Source organism: Phoca vitulina, unplaced genomic scaffold, assembly GCF_004348235.1.
Source record: "Phoca vitulina isolate PV1807 unplaced genomic scaffold, GSC_HSeal_1.0 scaffold4, whole genome shotgun sequence".
Classification (NCBI taxonomy): domain Eukaryota; kingdom Metazoa; phylum Chordata; class Mammalia; order Carnivora; family Phocidae; genus Phoca; species Phoca vitulina.
In genome coordinates this window covers 21,423,159-21,443,703 of record NW_022589707.1, presented here as the reverse complement: position 1 = coordinate 21,443,703, position 20,545 = coordinate 21,423,159, and the positions used below count along the sequence as shown (strand labels likewise).

At 37.8% G+C, this 20,545-nt stretch overlaps 1 protein-coding gene and 1 non-coding gene across 18 annotated transcripts in view; both read right to left on the bottom strand.

Moving 5' to 3' along the window:
- Positions 1-20,545, bottom strand: part of CADPS2 (calcium dependent secretion activator 2) — a 520,372-nt gene that overhangs the window by 65,986 nt on the left and 433,841 nt on the right. For all 17 annotated transcript variants that reach the window (XM_032401664.1, XM_032401666.1, XM_032401671.1 and 14 more), the window contains one exon: positions 12,531-12,687. In XM_032401664.1, the coding sequence (XP_032257555.1) occupies positions 12,531-12,687 (157 nt within the window). The remainder of the gene's footprint in view (positions 1-12,530; positions 12,688-20,545) is intronic.
- Positions 9,960-10,118, bottom strand: LOC116631177. Its single transcript, XR_004299121.1, has one exon.

Below are 20,545 nucleotides of genomic sequence, written 5' to 3'. Positions count from 1 at the left end.
GTTCAGTGCTTGACTGCAACAGACCAGGTAAAGGATGACAATGATAATGACGGTGACTTGGATTAGAGTGGCAGAGGTGGAAGATGGGGAAAAGTCTCTCAGTAACCCCATTCACTTTTATGAATCCAAATAGCTGCATGTGCTTATATACAAAATCTAGTAACTAGCAGTTTTAAAGTAACGTCTCATGAAATACTCAGCTAAATATGCCACCTTCCCCACATAATCTTCTTTAGGGCAAAAATACCCTGAAAGCTAAACAGTGTTTTAAAACTTGGGCAAAGTATGTGATGCTTACCACAGTGGCATGAATACTGTTTTAATGGATTCTGAAATTTGTCAGAGGCTGGAAAACTACAGACATATAGAAGTGGGGCAGGAAGCAATTCTAAATACAGAGGAAAATACGACTTTTTTTTTTTTTTCTATTTCTAGTTAATATGGTTTAGTATTTTTTGTGGTTAAATAATTTTTTCTGGCTTATCTATATGCTAAAAGATTTCCTATTAAAGTGGGAATGATAATCATATTTAAAGATAAATGTCTTATTTAGAAGACTAATGTTATCTTAATGATGTTTTCATTAGCACACTGAAAGGAGCTTTATTTATTCCTGGAGATTCAATCACAGAGCTAGAAGGTACTATATAGATCATGCAGTTCAGTTCCTTTTGCCAAATGGCACCGAAATAAGGATGTTGAACATTAAGGATGAAATATTCTCACTCAAACCACCTAAATCATTGTGGTAAGCAAATTAAAAAATATATCCATATCTGAATTTATTGGCTCTCCACTTAAGGACTCTCTTTTTCTTCCTCCTCATCCTTGCCTGCATTTTTGGAGTGTCAAACATGGGGCTAAGTCCTTGATATGCATTCTCTCATTTAATCATCACAAAATCTCTGTGACAAAAGCACTATTATTTTTTTCAATCTTATCAATAAGGAAGCTGAGGCACAGAGAATTTAGGGGCATGTGGTGAAGTCATCTAGTCATTAGGCAATAGAACAAGAGCCCTCTCTTATCCCCCATAGACTATATGACCATCACCCCTCAATTTACATTACCATAAATTATTATCTATCCATCTATCCATTCATATAGTCGTCCAACCTATCAGCAGCGTATCAGCATCTTTTAAGACCTAGAAATTTATAGATTATTTTAGGTAGAAAAAAATCTTGCAAATGACAAATGCATTACTCCACATCTTAGATGAATTATATGTTTTTAGAATTAGAATTTTGAAAAACTCAGTTACACTCTGAAAAAGAGATTGAAGAAAACTATTATAGTCAATGAGCTGAAAAATGAATTAACACTGTGAAAATATTTAATGTGCTTATAATATACATCAAAAGCCAGACAACTTCACATTGCTATATAGCTAGACTGTAGCCTAACTCTTAATTTATATGGCCTACTAATAAAAAACGGAGAGACCCATATGCTCTACATCTTTTTTTTTTTTTAAGATTTTATTTATTTTTGACATAGAGAGAGTGTGTACAAGCAGGGGAAGCAGCAAGCAGAGGGAAAGGGAGAAGCAGGCTTCCCGCTGAACAAGGAGCCTGATACAGAATTCGATCCCAGGACCCTGGGACCATGACCTGAGCCGAAGGCAGACGCTTAACCATCTGAGCCACCCAGGGGCCCCTAGGCTCTACATCTTGATAGTGCTGTTAAGCACTGTCATTATTTCTAACTAGTCCAAGACATGCTCACTTAAGAAATTATTACATCTACAAATGAGTACTCTACCTCATCAATTCAAATGCTTCTTTATTATGCCTTTAGAGATTAGGTATGTTGGCTATTAAGTCATACTTAGTTTGTTAAAATGAAGAAGCACGTAGGAGAATCAACACTCAATGTTGTTATTAAATGTTATAATGATTCTAAGATTAAGTACCAGTTGACTCAAATGTAATTCTAGCAAGAGCTCTCTTTTTTGATACACTTGATAAGCACTGAATTCATTAACTTCTTAAATAAGCCTCCTTCTCTTGTATTCCCACCATGGGAGTGAAAACAGAGACTGTCCACTAGATCACTATATCATACCTGGTGACCGCACCACAGGCTTGGCCTTTACTTTCTATTTCCAATTAGTAATCAAGACCTGTGTAATTTTTTTTTTAATTTAAATTTTAGGTAATTTAGGTAGTTAACATACAGTGCAATATTGGTTTCTGGAGCAGAATTCGTTGTTCATCATTTACATACAACACCCAGTGCTCATAACAAGTGCCCTCTTTAACATCCACCACCATATCCTTCTTAACACATCCCTTCCTCTCTTCAGCACCACTGCTATTGCCCTACTTCTAACCTTCTCATCTCCTGCCTTGATGAGTGCAATAATCTCTTTACTGGTCTTCAGGATCCTAATTTTCCCTTTGTCAATCCATCTTCTTCAAACCTCAAAGCAGAGGGGCTTGCCAAAATATAAAACTATAATGTCTTTCCTAAAGATAATCTTTTTTTTTTTTAAAGGTTTTATTTATTTATTTGACAGAGAGAGAGAGGCAGAGAGAAAGGGAACACAAACAGGGGGAATGGGAGAGGGAGAAACAGGCTTCCCGCGGAGCAGGGAGCCCGATGTGGGGCTCGATCCCAGGACCCTGGGATCATGACCTGAGCCAAAGGCAGACGCTTAATGACTGAGCCACCCAGGCGCCCCTAAAGATTATAATCTTTTAGTGGATCATCACAACAAATTGTAAAAACCTTTGGATGGTATGAAAGCCATCCACAATTTATCTTAAAAATGACCTCTCTGGCTCATCTCTGTTGCCTGACCCTCATATTTCCTGTGGTCCAGCCATAATGATTTGCATGGTTTAGTTCAAGTCTACACTTAACTCCTCCAAACTTTTCTGGAAATGCTTTGTTCTGCTGTCCCCTTGCCCAGTTACTGGTTTCACCTGTTTACGTTTCTATTTCTCCCTACAAGGGTGCAAAGTCCTTGAGGGAGGGACCATATCTGTATTTTTAGTATCCAGCAAAATGTCTGGCTCCAAGCAAGTGTTCAAATGTTTGTTGAATTAAAAACTACACAGATACAACATTAAAATTACTACATTATTATTCAGGAAACTAAGAACTTATTGAAGCCTGCATATTCTTCATATCTTATATAGAATATACAGTATTAAATAATATTGGTATGAAAGTCCTATTTTTGATCCATGTCCAAGATCAGACTGCTGAAAATTCTTCTGGATATGAATGTTGGCTCTTTTATGTCCCATATTTTAATGAATGTGGCAAGGGGAGGATTTTTTCTGTTCAGTCATGACTCTTGATAGCAAACTTTCACATCCTGAAGATAGGGGAAGAAAATGGGGTTTTCCTAAGACCTGTCACAAATGCTTAATTCTGGCCAAAAGTCTGCTCATGTTTCAGCAGAGTGTCCTTTTTATTTTTTAAAAATCAAATTATAGACCCATTTTCCAAAGTTTCAGAAAATTGGAAATTGGCAGTATTATTTCTTTGGTAATTAGGAAAGGGGAGAGAGGAAGGGGAGGGAGGGAGGGGAGGAAGGAACCAAAGAAAGAAAGAAAGGGAGAAACAGAGAGAAGAGGAGAAAGGAGGAGAAATAAAGAAAAAATGCAGAGGGGGCAAGAAAGAAAAGAGAAAGCGTGGTGTCAAAAGGCAGGACTACGGAAATACGCACTGTACTTGCGTATGGAAATGTATGCTCTTTTCCTCAGTTGCCCATATGCCAGTTTGCATTCCACTCCCATCAGACACTGTCAAAAGCCCTCTTAATATGTAGCCCCAGGCACCAGAATGAGTGTTTCTATCTTCTCCATCTGGTTTAGTAAGGATAGACTGTGATTCGGGGCTGCCACCTGTCCAAATCAAGCCTCTCCAAGGCACCCGTTCTAACAGCTCATGGGAAGAGGCAAGTTCTCAGTGTGGCCTTCTCCAAGAAAGCTTCTGACATTATATCTGAGGTGTGGAAGTAGAAAGGACAGCTCAGAAGGAGTCTAAAAGAGCGGTTACAAGAATGTAAGTGGAGGACCAGCATCCACTTTGTTAAATCATCTTTTTTTCCCCCAAAGATGCCACGTTTCCAAATATCACCTTGTCAGAAAATAATGAAGCATCAATGCCATCAAGCCTAACAGTACAATTAGAAATGGCAAAAGGAAGCAAAAGGCTTAAATAAAAGGTAAACTAGGGATGCAGGTGTGCCCAATTATTTCGAGCATCCCAATAATTAATAAATTAGTGTTGATTATTTACATACCAAAAAGAGTCTTACATTTACAAAAGTACTTGTCATAAGCTTTTATTATTTATTTATTTTTAAAAGATTTTATTTATTTATTTGACAGAGAGAGACACAGAGAGAGCGGGAACACAAGCAGGGGGGAGTGGGAGAGGGAGAAGCAGGCTTCCCGCGGAGCAGGGAGCCCGATGCGGGGCTCGATCCCAGGACCCTGGGATCATGACCTGAGCCGAAGGCAGATGCTTAATGACTGAGCCACCCAGGCGCCCCTGTCATAAGCTTTTAATAGTAAGATTTTAACTGAGAATTTAAACTATGATCCAATTAATAACAATTACTGAGATAATAATCACTGCATAAATGAAGAATAAGCAGATAAAAGAGGTCCTATATTCTTTTTAGGGTAAAAATATGCTGTTGACTCCTGGGCCCATGTAACCCAATTTTATATTGTGCCACCCCCTTCCAATTAGTCAGCATTAATGGATTACTAGGAAGAATGACTTCCCCCCACTAAAATTCTAAATAGGCATTTCAGAAGAAACTAGCAATTCATGACCAGCAAAACAAACAACACTGACCATAATAAAAACAAGACTTTGACATAAAGTAATTATTCAAGGGACTACAAACTGTAGGGATCTTGCACAGTGAAAGCCCACTGGACTAAGATATAAAATTAGTAGGCCACTCTCCATGTTGACAAATGCATATAATGAGGATTCCTACCACTGAAAATATGAACATGGGCTTCAGTAGAAAAGTCAGGAGGACTGCAGCCTAGAACAGACTTATGTAAAAGGAAGAAAATACACACAAACAAACAAAAAAATCCCCTGAGATCTAGGAGTAGCACGCAGCCAAGAATCTGGCACATTACTTAGGCACTCAATACATGTGTGTTTACTGAATAAATACCAACAAAAACCCACTGCCTAAAAGAAACTTTGAAAGTGTGCTTTTTAAGTAGAATAGGAAACTCATTGGGTTTTATTTTCCTTTTACTTAAAACCTTGATATGTAAATTTATATAGTTTGGTGATGTTTAATTTGTACATTTACTAGCATAACAATCTCCTAAAACCACATCCAATTCTTCCTTTCCCCTTGGTACACTTGCTAAAAATTATCTACCTACCTACCTACCAAAGGAGTGAGAGCCCTGGTGTTGTAATGTTTCCTATATTTTGGACAACAACTCCAAATCCAACAAATCCAAGTTTAAAACTATAATTAAAAATGCCATAGTACAGTACATATAATTGAGTTATATTTTTATAAACTATTGCATTATAGTGAGTAGGGTATATATGTCCATATGCCCTACTAGATGATATGCTTTTCAAGGGCCAGCACTGTTTTTAATCCATGTTTCTGCAAGGTGACTGGAATTTGTAAATTTTAGGCATTCAGTGCCTGTTTCTTGCAGGATTAATTCAGGAAAAAAACAATATCAACATTAACCAAGGCTTAGGGTAAAGATGAAGAAGTCTCACAGTCCTGCAGTTCTCATGCTGTCTTTTATGAGATTAATATAAAAGCCAAAGGGAAAAGTCTATAATTTTATTCCAGTTATGTAACACCTTCTGATTGGGATTACGTTCCAAAATGCTTGTTCTAGACGATGCAAACAGTTGAGAATGGCTGTAATGTGATCAACAGCCCTCAAATGTAGGGTTCTTGATGCTCATGGCCTTTAGGACTTCCAGAGGTTTCTGCCAATCTACTGTGAAGGACACAGAGGCCTTTTAGAGCAGGTTATTTTCTTGAAGGCATTAAGTTCTACAAAAATATAAAAAGCAGACTAAGAATTTAAAATGTCTACATGCAGTAAAGAATGTAGAGCAACACGGTGGAACTCAACTAAAAAGAAAAAGCTAGGGACTCCTTGTTTTTATATTTACTATACTCTCTGGCAAAACAAATTCTGACATACAATTTTGAATTCGGTCAACTCTGGAAATTGAAATTAAGTAAATTTTTGCATTTTAGTGGTCATCTCATCATTTATAAAAGTGCCTATCTATAAAACTAGGCTGGTACACAGCCCTGCTCTAGTTTAGAAGTTACATCCATTCTGCATTGTTCCCAGCAGATGTATGTACAGATGTATCTATAAACACCAATTCGTGAATTTCAGATGCACAGCTCATTTAAGTGCTCGAGGTAGAATAACACGCAGGTGTCAGCCCTCCATATTTCAAAGCTTGAAGATTAACCTCATATACAATATGGTGACCTAACAGTTCTTCATTTGAAAGAAATCTGAAAAATAATCTCTGATACAGCCTAAGTGTGAGAATAACCCAGCGGGATTTCCACTTCTTCATTTCTTAATGAGTTTTTTGATAATGAGAGGTGACTTTGCCAGTCACTCTGGGCTCTATTATGGCTAATTTGACTCCACTTCACTCTCCTTGTTAATTATTAACACTAGCCTTTTTATCCTCATGAGACCACATTCCAATTTTTCTTTTTTCGATTTTTATGAGCCCATCTTTATGAAGGTGAAAGTCTTGGAGAATAGGTTTTCACTTAGTGTAGAGCCTGAACATTTATTATTCGTTTAGGCAGAGACTCTGTGACATTGATTATATAAGCATGGGTGTTCTTCAGGATGGCTTTAATGTGCTAGCAATGTGAAAAGGCTGTTAATTAAAGAAGAAGCACCGTGGTATTTTTCACTTGGGAATCTGTTCCCAAAAGAATGGTCATTTGCCACTTGCTAACATATCCACAGATTAAAAGGTGACTAGCTCCAAGGGTTTGCCTTTCAGCAGTGCTGAAAGAAATGATTTGTGCCATTTGCAGATGGCTTTCATTTGTCAGAAGCGGTCACTTGCCATATCTATTATCGACAAGACAATTGGGGAAGATAGCATGCAAGGGTAGAATCTAGTCGCACAGCATCATTTAACTATCATGCTAATTGCTTCATTATGAAAACATTTATTTTCCCTCAATTTTAATACATCTCTTTTTCAAGACTGTTTCCTTAGATACCATTTAAAGTGATTACCCATTTAATTATCTCTTTAGTTGGGGGGAAGTGGATCAGGGTGGACGGAGGTAGGTTGGAGGGACAAGCAGGAGCTCAGTCTTTTCTGAACAGAAATGAAGGAGCCGGAGTTTGTTTTCATCATCAGTCCTGCTCTGGGAATCAGTGGGTGAGTCTGTGAGGGGCGGGAGATTGGGGACAGTTGCTAAAATTATGGTGCAGCTCATACTCTTCCCTCGAGGAAACACCACACTTCATCTCCAAGGGTTCTTAAGGCTAAGATTTTCCCTAATCATGCCCAACTGTAAGGAAAGATGCATGCCCCCTGCAGAATTTTCTTCTCCTTAAAATAAAAACTGAATTTGCTGTCTTGAATCTTTTCCCCCACTCATTAGTTTAGTCCCTGGTGTTCTCATCATGGATGTTTCATAACGTACGCGATAGGACAACATATACCATTCTCTGGTTTGTTCTGTACCCTTTAACCAACTCTCTTCCCCTGCCCCCACACCTCAAGGACCTTCTGAGAATTTTCTAAGGTAAAAATAAAACTTCAAGGAATTTCCTATCTTCCTTTAAAGACTGTATTATTCTATAAATGCCCCAGAATCTGCTTTTGTTAGTGCAGACCCAAACTGAACTGGAGACCACCAAGTGAGCACCCTGTCGGTGATCCCCATCAGCAAGATCCTGCCCAGGCACATCGCCTCTTAGGGATTTAGTTTCCTCACCTGGAAAATGAAGAGCTTTGTCAAAAACCCTGTCCACTTTTCCAAAAGATAAGCACCTATTTTAAAATATCAAAGCATCAAGATTTTAATAAAAGAAAGATGGTAAACAACCAGTGGAGACATCTGAATTATTCACTGAAAGACAAAACTCCAAACAACTCAGCTACCAAGTTTTCAAGGCACAAATAAAGTAAAAATTCTAACTAATACCCCCAACTACTTGGAGATGTGTTAGTAATTTTTATTTTGGCAAAGCAAACATAAGCATGCAACATTATCATAAATCACAACCATTTAAAATCTATGTAATTAGTTGTGCAGCACATGCAAGGTAACAGCAAACACTGTTATTTAGCAAAATATTTCCCCCTTCCAAGACTGGGCCTTGCAGAGCAGTCTCTTTCTATTACTCCTGGCTAAAGTTGTAACTAATTAGAATTTGGGATATAATGTTAATTGGGTCAATGTGGTAAAAGCTGTCATGCCATGGCAGTGATGTAAGGCTCTTTCTTTCTAGGTGGGATTAAAGGGATACAAGTTTTATGTTTTCTTAAAGCTTTCCAAAAGGTCAATATGGGGGCAGCGACAGGTTGACATTTAACATTTGGATTGCATTCAGTAAATCACCATCTGAATATTTCAGGAATTTAATAAAACACGCAGAGAATTATTAACAATGTTCTTCATTATTATCAAGAGTGATATTAATAGCAAAAAAAAAAAAAAGGTATGTTTTACCAACTATTAAGATGCTCAGTGGTCTTGGCTTTGGATAGTAACTTGTGAGTTTGAGGTGAAAGTCACTATATTCTATTTCAATTCCCCAGACTCTCCTGTACACCCGATACCAAAAGGAAATTATGGCACTGGGGAACTTTTCTATTTACCTCACTACATAGAGGAGCTGTTTTTCTCTGAAATAATTGATGTTTTCTCAAATCTGTTAATCATTGCAAAATCAAAGCCAAGATCTAGACTTACCCCAAAACTGACATTGCTCAAAAGAGATCAGTAATAAATGCTTCCATGTTTTAACTGAATCATGTGCAACAAAACAACATACAACTATACGTTATGCATTTAATAGAAGCCGATGTTACAGAAATGGCTTAAAACAGGAAAGGGAGTATGCAACTCTTTTGAATTAAATATTTGCAAGTCTAGATAAAAATTAAATTTCTGCTATTCTCATTTTAGTGGTTTTTTTTCCCCCACAGTTCCACAGAAAGTGGTTTACTGCTTTTAGAACAAAATAAAATGATTTTAGAACTTTTGTTAGTGAAGAAAAATTGTCAGAACTTGAAAACTTTTCTAAAACATTGTTTTGACAGTCGATGGAAGCAGGCACTTCAACGCAGAAAACTTCCGGCTTGCAGCCGCGTGGAGCGCCCGCTATCCGGCTCCATACAGCTAGGGGCTGAGAAGCGGGGCTTGGCTCACAGCCCCTGTCGCTGTCCTGAGCGTCAGGGCTGACCTCCTCTTTTTTTTTTTTTTTTTTTAAGATTTTATTTATTTATTTGACAGAGAGAGACACAGTGAGAGTGGGAACACAAGCAGGGGGAGTGGCAGAGGGAGAAGCAGGCTTCCCGCGGAGCAGCGAGCCCGACGTGGGGCTCGATCCCAGGACCCCGGGATCTGACCTGAGCCGAAGGCAGACGCCTAACGACTAAGCCACCAGGGCTGACCTCCTTGCTCCGGCTCGCGCGGAGCTCCTTCTCCAACACCCGCTCCGGGCTCTTCCTTACCACCCCACCCCTCGCAATCCTGTGCAGAACCGCATTTAGGAGTGTTTGTTAGGCGTTGTCTATGGGGCATGCAGGAGGTCAGGCTACTACTGGGGCAATGCAGGCCAGCATCAGCTCATGGGAGCCTGGCACTATCCAAGGAGAGCCAGAGATCCCATGCCCAGTGCTACCACTTCACACCCTCGTCCGGCTGTGGGCTCAGCAGGCTTGCTATAGACCAAGTGGGGGCTCCCAGCAACTACAGATGTCTGAGGCAGGAAAACAAAGCTGCCAGTTCATGGCAGCCCCGACAATGATCCCTGGGGGCTGATCTTGGCCTCCAACCCTGGCTGAGGAGAAAAGGGAGCTCGCCCCAACCCCCCATCCCCCTGCCCCATGCATAGCCCCATGAGAGAGAAGCCCTGCATTTTAGCGTTCTTGTTGATATAACTCTCATAAATTTACACTTGCAATGCAAGAGCTCTTCTTAAAAATAAATATTAAAGGATGCTAATTCATTGGAGTTGCAGTAGAGGTCCCCCCCACCCAAATTTCTAAGAAGTCTACACTTGCTTTCTCCATAAAGAAATTCTGATTTGTTGAATAAGTTAAATGATTCATCATCTTTACTGTTTGACTGTGAACATTAATAAATGCCCTATCTTTGCATAAACTCCCAAATAAATCTAAATATGGTCAATTATTGAGTTTTCATGCAAATGAAAAAAGCAGTTAGAAATAAGCCTATGCTTGCTTACTTTCAGCTAGGGACTTAATGCATAGTATATGTATTTATTTTTGGTCCAGGTTTATTGTCTTAAGATCATATTAAACCTGAGTTATAATTTCTTAGCAGAAAACAAATGATGCTAAAAGACTGGGAAAAGGAGAAGGTCATTTAAAGTCTTCTAGCTGGCAGGAGGGAATTAAAGTACAGCTTAAAAGCTGGCTGGTCATCGTTTGCAGAATGCATGATTCACATACAGATAATTCAGTGTGGGGTTAGCAACTTCTGAGAGTAGACACTGGTTAAATCTGAAGTAGGAAATGGAGCTTAGTTCTTTGGCTTTCTAATAGGATCATTGGAAATGAAACTGGATAGGAGATGAAATTGGTTCAAAGAGTCAAGACTGAAATTTTCAGACTAGTATTTATTTTGTATCTACTATACGTGAGCTACTATGGTATTAATTCTCACCACCAATGACACTGTAGGTACTATTACTTTCCTTCCTTCATAGATGAAGAACCTAAGGTCCACAGAGGTTGAGCTATTGCCAAAGGTCAAGTTGCAAGTGGCAGAGACAGATGTGAATTTGTCTGGCATCAAAGTTCATGTTATTAATTACTTAAAATGGTGCCTCTCTTACTATGACAGAGGTTCTTAACCTGCTGTCCTAAATCTGATGTCCATGGGGAGGTTCTAATACTACACTACACAAAATTTCGTATTAGTGTGGATTCCCCCCCACCCCCCAGTAAAACAGTAGTTTTATCAGAGATTCAAAGGGATGAACAACCAAAGAAAGGTAAGAAACAATGGAGTGATGAACAAAGCCAAAAGCAGTAATTTTTTAAAAAGCAAAGACAAACGTAAAGACATGGCTTTAAGTTTAAACCTAGAAGCATACAGTAGCGGTGCCTGGGAAGAGAGCAGTAAAAAGCTCTGGCGTTTTAAAATACAGCAAGTTTGAAACGTATCACAGGGGGACTGAGTTCCTTGGCGAGTTGGAGCAGTACGAGCTGAAGACAGGGCAGGGGAAGGGCACCTCTCCCGGGGGTCTGGGTTACTCAGGTCACACTGTGAGCACTGTGTTCTTCACAGCACCACACTCCAGGGCAATCCTGAGAAATGGAGTGAGGTCTGGGCAGGGGAAGGTGATAAGCAGGGTAGTGGGCACAGAAACCCTACCACGTGAGGAAGAACTGCATGACCTGTCAGCAAGGGCTCGGAGCAGAACACACACAACAGTAGAAGCCTGTTCCATCCATCGAGCACAACAAGTCAGAACCAGAGGGTAGGACGAGGCAGAGGTCACCTTGGTCTATAATGGGAAGAACTGTCTAGAATATGTAACTGGTGACGCTATGACCACTGCAAGTGTTAAAGCAAAGAATGTCAGCAGTAACCAAAGCTGGGTTGAAGGGAAACTTCAAAAAGAGTCATCATAGGAAGGGCCTAGGAATCTGTATGTTAAGAAATGTCCCTATAAAGTCCTGATGTAAAACGAGGTTTGTTCTGGCCGCTAGAAGACCATGCATCGGAAAATTTGTAAATGTTATTATTGCACTGGAAGGAAATGTCTCAGTAGAGGACCTTTACATTCTCTTAAATTTCTCAACACTGAGAGAGAAACCCATACCACACAGCAATATTACACCATCATCTATGGAAGTGAATCCCTCTCAGGCAAACAATATTATCAGAATGCATAATAAAAATAGAAAATAGAAATAGAAACCTTAACAAAGCATGAATTCCCAGACTAATGACACATTTCTAAGATGTCTTTCAGAGACGTAAGTATTCTCCAGTGCTTTAGAAATGCTAACCTTTGAAGATTTTCTGATTCACAAGGTGCAAAGAGAAAGATGCCTATGTCAGCAGGAGAGGAGAAATAACAGGAACTTCCGGGGCCAGTGGAGCAAAGTGGGCAGGTTACTGCTTTTCCCCAGAACCCGGCCTGAAAAAGTCAGGGAGACTGAGCAAATACTATTGTTATCTATGTCAGTCTTGCTGAGTTAGTGCGAGAGCTCTGTAAATACACATTCACACACACAACATTCTCTCCATCCTCCCCATTTCATATACTAAAGAAAACGCAAGTGCTTACTGTCATTTCTGAGGAAATTATTGAGCAGTTGGAAAAGAGGAAAACTATCCCAGGAGTCTTGTGGTTGGGCCTCCAGTGCAGTATCCATATCTACTGTGAATAAAGCCCAGAATTTCTCTGCATGCTCTGCCAATAAATCAGGCCACCAGGCAAATGCCTGCAAAAGGATAAAGAAACAATGCAAAATTAGATTACTTCTTAGAAACACACACAAATATTGTGCCACCTGAAAACGTCACCGAAAATGAAATTGTAGAATGTTGTAGAATAGGATATCACATTTTAAAATATTTCTACTCACAGAAAAAAGATATATTAGAAATACATAAAATATCATAGTAGTTATGCTTAAAATTATGAGATACTAAATTTTTCTTGTTTTATGTATTTTTCATCTGTTCTAAATTGAACATGTATTTTTAAAGTAAAACAATAAATTTCATTTTGCATTTTAATTCTATTTTAGATTTCATATTTCATTTAATGCCAAATTTGCTTAAAATTTGTGTATAAAATTTCTTCTCACATTCAAAAAATATTACTTTTTAAAATAAATCTAAGGTCTAAAGCTCAAATACACTTCCATAGTGTAGGGATAGAGAGGGACTTCCAGACCCTCCAATGTAAATTAGGTACTCTGGTAGGTAGGTAGTCTTATCAAGTCTTACGCAGTCTCTCTGATGCTCAGCATTTTAATTTCACAAATCTTGGTATTGCACATATGACTACATATGTGAGTATTTTAATTTCTGTCTCTTAAATTTAGGCTGTAAACACTACAAAGACAAGTCTGTATATGTTGTTTATTACTTTATACTCAGCGAGGTATTTTCTAATTCTTTTTAGGTAATGGCAATAATTGCCTTAAAAAAAATCTGTTTAGATGAATGAAAATAATATTTACTTTTTAGAAAGTTCTTGAAAACAATGTGGTCTGATGATGGATCAGAGCTCCAACACAACGTGCCCATGGAACCTAGCAGCAGGCCCAACTTCCTGTGGTCCCTGCCAGCCAGCTGGCCCATAAACCCCATCAACCACAAAACTGCCAAATTGTTCCCTAAACTGCTAAGTAGATAAGCATGACTGTAATGAATGAGCTTGAGTTTTGTAAAGAAAAATCAAATCCAAATCAGATAACTCATACTGAAATATAAAGTTTTAAGTGTCTTTTTCTCTCAGATCTATTTGATTTATATAAAGGAGCAAACTATAATATAGGAAATTGTATGATTTTAAATGTGGCATACATTTTAAAAGTTGGTCCAATTAATTAAAAATACCTTTAACAGAGAGTCAAGTTTCCTAAGAAATCCATATTTAGATAAATAGGAGAAGACATTTACAGTCAGCCAGAGCCTTTGCTGGGACAAATGTCAACAAAAAATTTAATATGGCAGTCTTGTATTTTAAGCTTGAGCTTTTGGGGATACATTCTCAGGTCTTCTTTAATGTGCAAACTGCAAATAGAACTGCCATTATATGGTAATGGGAGTTAAAGAATGTAGAGTTCTCGTGTGAAGATTAGAACATACTTTTCTCTTAGTCCTTCAAGGACAGACTTTCAAAATGTTTGATTCTACTAATCCCATCCTACAGTGAAGAGACTGATTACTCTTCACTTTATAATGTGGCTGGGCTATGTGAAATCGGGTATCAACTGATCAAGATGTGAGTTTCAGTTACGGATGAAAACTGTCTCAATTCAACCTTTATTACCCTCCTCATGAGTATGCAGGGTGTTAACAAAAGCTTTTTGTTTTTAATCATAAAAGGGAAAAGTATTAATAAGGACTATTATCAGAAAAATTTGTAATGGATACACAATACTGAAGAAGTAAATTCTCATATGAATAACATAATGTGTGTGTGGGGGTGTAGTAAAAGTGTAGTGTTTTTGTATGTGATTAAATTTAAGTTGTTACCACTTTAAAATAGTGTTAAAAGGTCTGGAGTCCAGTTAAAAGGTAAATCCTTCCCTAAGAATAGTTACTTTAAGTGTAAATGTAAATTAAACTCCCCAATCAAGAGACACAGGCTGAATAAATGAATAAAACAACAAGATCCAACTATATGCTTATGAGAGACTTTAGATTTAAGGACACACATAGGCTGAAAATGAAGGAATGGTAAAAGATACTCCATACAAATGGTAACCAAAAGAGGGCAGGGGTGCTTATACTTACATCAAACAAAACAGACTTTAAGTAAAAAACTGCCACAAGAGAAAAAGCAGGTCACTACATAATGATAAAGGGTCAATTTTCCAGCAAGATAAAACAATTATAAATATATATGCACACCACCTCATAGCACCTAAATATATAAAATAAACATTGACAGATCTGAAAGGAGAAATAGAAAGCAATACAATTACAATTACAAGAGAAGACTTCAATAGTACACTTTCAATAATGAACAGATCTCATCTGGATGGAAAATTAATAAGGAAACAGCAGACTTGAATAACACTATAGACCAAATGGATCTAACTGATAGATATAGAACATTCCACCCAGCAGCCGCAGACTGCACATTCTTCTCAAGCACACACAGAACAATACCCAGGATTGATCACATGCTAAGTCACAAAAAACTTAACTTTTGAAATCATCCCAAGTGTCTTTTCCAATAGCAGTGGAATGAGATTAGAAATCAGTAACAAAAGGAAAACAGAAAAATTCACAAATACATGGAGATAAACAAGACATTCTTAAAAGACCATTGGGTGAAAGAAGAAACTTAAAGGAAACAGAAAATATCTTGAGACAAACAAAAATGAAAGCACAACGTATCAAAATTTATGGGATGCAGTAAAAGCAGGACTAAGAAGGAAGTTTATAGCAATAAACACCTATATTAAAAAAGAAGAAAGATCTCAAACTACCACGTCATGTCACACCTCAAGAAACTAGAAAAAGAACAAACTCAGTCTGAAGTTAGGAAAAGAAAGAAAATAAGATTAGAGCTTAAATAAATGAAATAGAGACTATAAAACAATAGAAGAGATCAATGAAACTAAGAATTAAGTTTCTTAAAAATAAACAATATCAAAAAAACTTCTGACTAAAAAAAGACAGAAAATGCAAATAAATAAAATCATAAATGAAAGCGAGGACATCACAACCAATGCCACAGGAATAAAAAAGATAAGGGACCATTAACCATTGATTTCTTGAACATGACACAAAAAGCACAGACAACAAAAGCAAAAATACATAAAAAGGACTACATCAAACTAAAAAGCTTCTGCATGGCAAGGGAAACCATCAACAAAATGAAAAGGCAACTTATGGAATGGGAGAAAATATTTGCAAAAAGTTTATTTAATAAAGGGTTAATATCCAAACTGTATAAAAAACTCCTACAACTCAATAGCATGAGAACCCCAAATAACTTGAATAAAAGATGGGCAAAGACCTGAATGGACATTTCTCTGAAGAAGCCTAACGAATGGCCAACAGCTATATGCAAAAGGTCCTCAACATTATTAATCATAATTTGATTTTCAAATGCAAATCAAAACCACAATGAGCTATCATCTCACACCTAATTAGGATGGCTATTATAAAAAAAAAAAAAAAACCCAAAAGGTAAGTTTTATTGAAGATGTAGAGAAAAGAGAAGTCTTGTATACTGTTGGTGAGAATGTAAATTGCTACAGCCACTATGATAAACAGTATGGAGGTTTCTCAAAAAATTAAAAACAGAAGTATCATATGATCCAGCAATCCCACTTCTGAGTTTACATCTGAAGGAGTTAAAATCAGAACCCTAAAGAGATATCTGCATTGCCACGTTTACTGCAGCATTATTCACAATAACTAAGACATGGAAGCAACCTAAATATCCATCAACAGATGAATGGATAAAGAAAATATGACATTTATATATAATGGAATATTTTTCAGCCTTTAAAAAAGAAGGAAATCATGCCATTTGCAACAACATGGTTAAGCCTAGAGGATGTTATGCTGAGTGAAATACTCCAGACACAAAAGGACAAACACTACATGACCTCACTTAAATGAGGAATCTAAAACAGTCAAATCCCTAAGAGCAGAGAACAAAATGGTGGTTTCAGAGGGTTGAATGCCTGGGGGGAGTGTGAAACAGGGAGGTATTAGTGAAAGAGTACAAAGATTTGGTTATACAAGACAAGTCTTAGAGATCTACTCTACAGTATAAGGCGTATAGTTAACTGCATTTTGCTTAGAGGCTACATCTTGTATTAGGTGCTCTTATCACACTCACATAAAAAAGTAACATGGATTTCTCTGGCTATTCCATCTCAGTTTTGTTTTAATTTGCATTTCTCTAATTATGAATGAGTTTGAACACATTTTTCGTGTGTATAAGGGCTCTATACTGTTTTTAGTGAATTATTTTTCAGGTCTTTTCCCCCCTTAACATTTTTTTTAATTATTATTAAGTAAACTCTACACCCAACATGGGGCTTGAACTCACGACCCCAAGATCAAGAGCCACATGCTCTACGGACTGAGCCAGTTAGGCGCTCCCTTTCTCCCCTTTTAAAATTTATCTTTTGCTGGTGTTAAAACTTTTTAACCAAATAACTACAAAACATTCACATTTCTGTGATATAGAAATTTATATTATTCTTTCAATCAAAATTAATCACTTAAAAAAGGATTCATCATACTATAGCCAGAGAAGTCAACATTTACTTTCAAGAACTTTCTAAGAGATACATGGTTGTAAAACTTCATTTAATTTCTTCAAATGTAAATTACACTAAAACCACATAACAGTCAAACCACAAAACAAAATGGATTATAAAATATCAACACATTGGGTATTTTCTTTTTTTTTAAGATTTTATTTATTTATTTGAAAGAGAGAGCTCAAGTGGGGGAAGGGGCAGAGGGAGAAACCCTGCTGAGCTCGGAGCCTGATGTGGAGCCGGACACTGGGCTGGACACGGGGCTGGACACGGGGCTGGATGCGAGGCTCCATCCCAGGACCATGACCTGAGCCAAAGTCAGACGCTTAACCAACTGAGCCATCTAGTCACCCCATCAGATTGGGTATTTTCTTAAAAACTTGTATCACAAGAATAGTGTTCAATATATTAATAAAAAACATCACCATGTGATGAATTAATGGATGGCAAAATAAGAAAATGTTGCCTACAGGAAGAATACAAACAGACTTTAGATTTAGGGACATTTAATGTTTAGGACTTTGAGAATGCTCAATGTTTAGGACTTCAATTTTGCTGCTACAAATATATAAATGTGAAAAACTATTGGAAATGGTATGCGCTATGTCATGAGCTATTGCTCTTTCAAAATACTATATTTGAATCCTTTTTAACTATCTACTAAAATGGGTGTATGACAAGTAATATAAAAGTAAACAAATAAAACAGTGTAATTTCATTACATATGTCTTGCTCTTGTCTTTTAGAGCTGCAGCGGTGACTGACCTGACATACTAGGTCAAGCAGGAGAGAAACCCTAGTAAAAATGTGGCATGGGGCACCTGGGTAGCTCAGGCAGTAAGCATCTGACTCTTGATTTCGGCTCAGGTCATGATTGCAGGGTCGTAAGGCTGAGCCCCATGTTGGACTCCATGCTGAGCACGGAGCCTGCTTAAGATTCTCTCTCTCATTTTCCCTCTGCCCCTCCCTGCTCGTGCTGTGTCTCTCTTAAAAAAAAAAAAAGAAATGCAGTACTGCCAAGTAAGACAGTTTCAAAGTCTCACTTGTAGCTCATAACCAATGCTTTTTCAAAAGATTGAATTTAGGAAAATAGGGGCACCTGGCTGGCTCAGTTGGTTAGGCTACTGCCTTCGGCTCAGGTCATGATCCTGGAGTCCCAGGCTCAAGTCCCGCATTGGGCTCCCCGCTCAGTGGGGAGTCTGCTTCTCCCTCAGACCCTCTCCTCTCTCATGCTCTCTCTCATTCTCTCTCTCTCAAATAAATAAATAAAATCTAATAAATAAATAAATATAAAATAAAATAAAGAAAATAACAATCATGTTAGGTCAGGATTGTTTCAAGACTCGGAAAAATTTCCATAGGTCTTTTTTTTTTTTAATTTTTTTTATTGTTATGTTAATCCCCATACATTACATCATTAGTTTTAGATATAGTGTTCCATGATTCATTGTTTGTGCATAACACCCAGTGCTCCATGCAGAACGTGCCCTCCTCAATACCCATCACCAGGCTAACCCATCCTTCCAACCCCCTCCCCTCTAGAACCCTCAGTTTGTTTTAAAGTGAACTTGGAAGATAAAGCCACAGTGGGGAATGAAATAAAATGGAAGAGAATTTTCTTAAAAAAAAAAAAAAAAAAGTAGTTTCAGGATGGCAAGAGTTTGCCATCAACTCAAAATTGTCCTTATGCTTTACAGAAGTATATATATCTGTGTGTCAAATTTGTATTCCTGATGAATGCAAGCCAATCTATGATGAATGCTTATTGTTCTCCTAAAGATGACTAGAGAGAGCTTTGAGCAATCAGTCTTTGAAAAGAAAAAGCAAGGGTCACAGGCTGTTACCTTGAGAACACAGGGTGGATTCTACACCTATCCCCTCATCTTGTTTGCCATCCTGCTGGGTGGCAGTCATCTCACCCTGGACCCTGTGAGTAAGAGGAGAGGCTGTATAATGTCCTCCCTTGAGGACCACTTCATGGACATGGTAGAGGCTCCAGAGCATCAGGCTCTCCACCAGAAACGCAGCCATCTGCAGGGCACCAATCAAGTCATGATTATCTGGGTTAAAGTTATCCTGGCCCTAATGCTAAGCCACTAACTAGTGTAAATGAGATGGCAGAGGCAGAAGGCAATGTTTAATGTGATTCAGAGGAAAATACAAAACAAAACTTGATTATAATCCTTTAGCCAAACCACTTCTACCAAAGTTCTAACAATAAAAAAAATCTCATACAGTGACAACAATACATGTGGCAAGGTGACAATACTTTGAAAGCTGCGTTTGTTTTCTGAATGTCATTGGAAACAGTGGCAGCTAAGAAGGCACCCTGAAACTGGAAGTGAGTACTGAGCTTCTGCACTTAGTGGGGAGATTTGAGTGCTCCTGGGCAAATCAGTTCCCTGGGTGGATTTCCATTCCCTCATCTGCAAACTGGCAATAATAATAATACTTGTCCTAACCTCCCCTCGGGTTGCTGTGAAAATTCAATGCTTATGAAAATCTCTTGATCTACAAAAGTAAAAAAAAAAAAAACAAAAAACTAATCATTATCAGTAATTACAGAAATGAGCTGAAATCCATACAGATCTTATAATGTGAGTTTAGATGTTTTGCATGCCAAGTATTGTTCTAAAGGCTTTTTATATGTTATATTATTTAACCCTCCAAACAACCCATCCAGAAAGGTAGATGCTATAATTATCCTTATTTTCTATGATAGCAAACTCAGAGAGATTAAATGACTTGCCCAAAGTCAAATAGTTGGCAGGTGACAGAACAATAATTTGAATCCAGGTCAGTTGGAGGTCAGAGATCAAGCTCTTACACATGTAGACTCTTAATTAACTATATATAGCACATTACCTGTCCATCCATCTGTATATAATGATTTGCAGATCAGACCACTGTTAATGTTCTGATTTTTTTCTTGCAAGAGCACCTATTAATATCTTATTTCTTTATATCTTTTCTAATTTCTTTGAGGGAAGAGGCTTTTCATTACTTTTACCCTCACCATATAGTTAAAATTTATAATTTACAACAACAAAAAAGAGGATGGCTGCCTAAATGAGCAAAAACAGCGAATCTGAGTTTGGGATGCTGTATGTGCTCATTTTTTCCCCAGGGAAAGATCAGTTTGCAATCCTGTATTTTGTAGATGATCCTGAAGGCTCAGGAGATAGTCTAGTGTCTAGGACAACCCCCAGCCCCAACATACACACACACACACCACCAGGCAATGTAACACTGAGGGGCCATATTCTAGAAACATGTAAGCTCTTTTGAGGAGCCAGTAGAGTAGACTAGAGGATGACACCTAAACCACTGT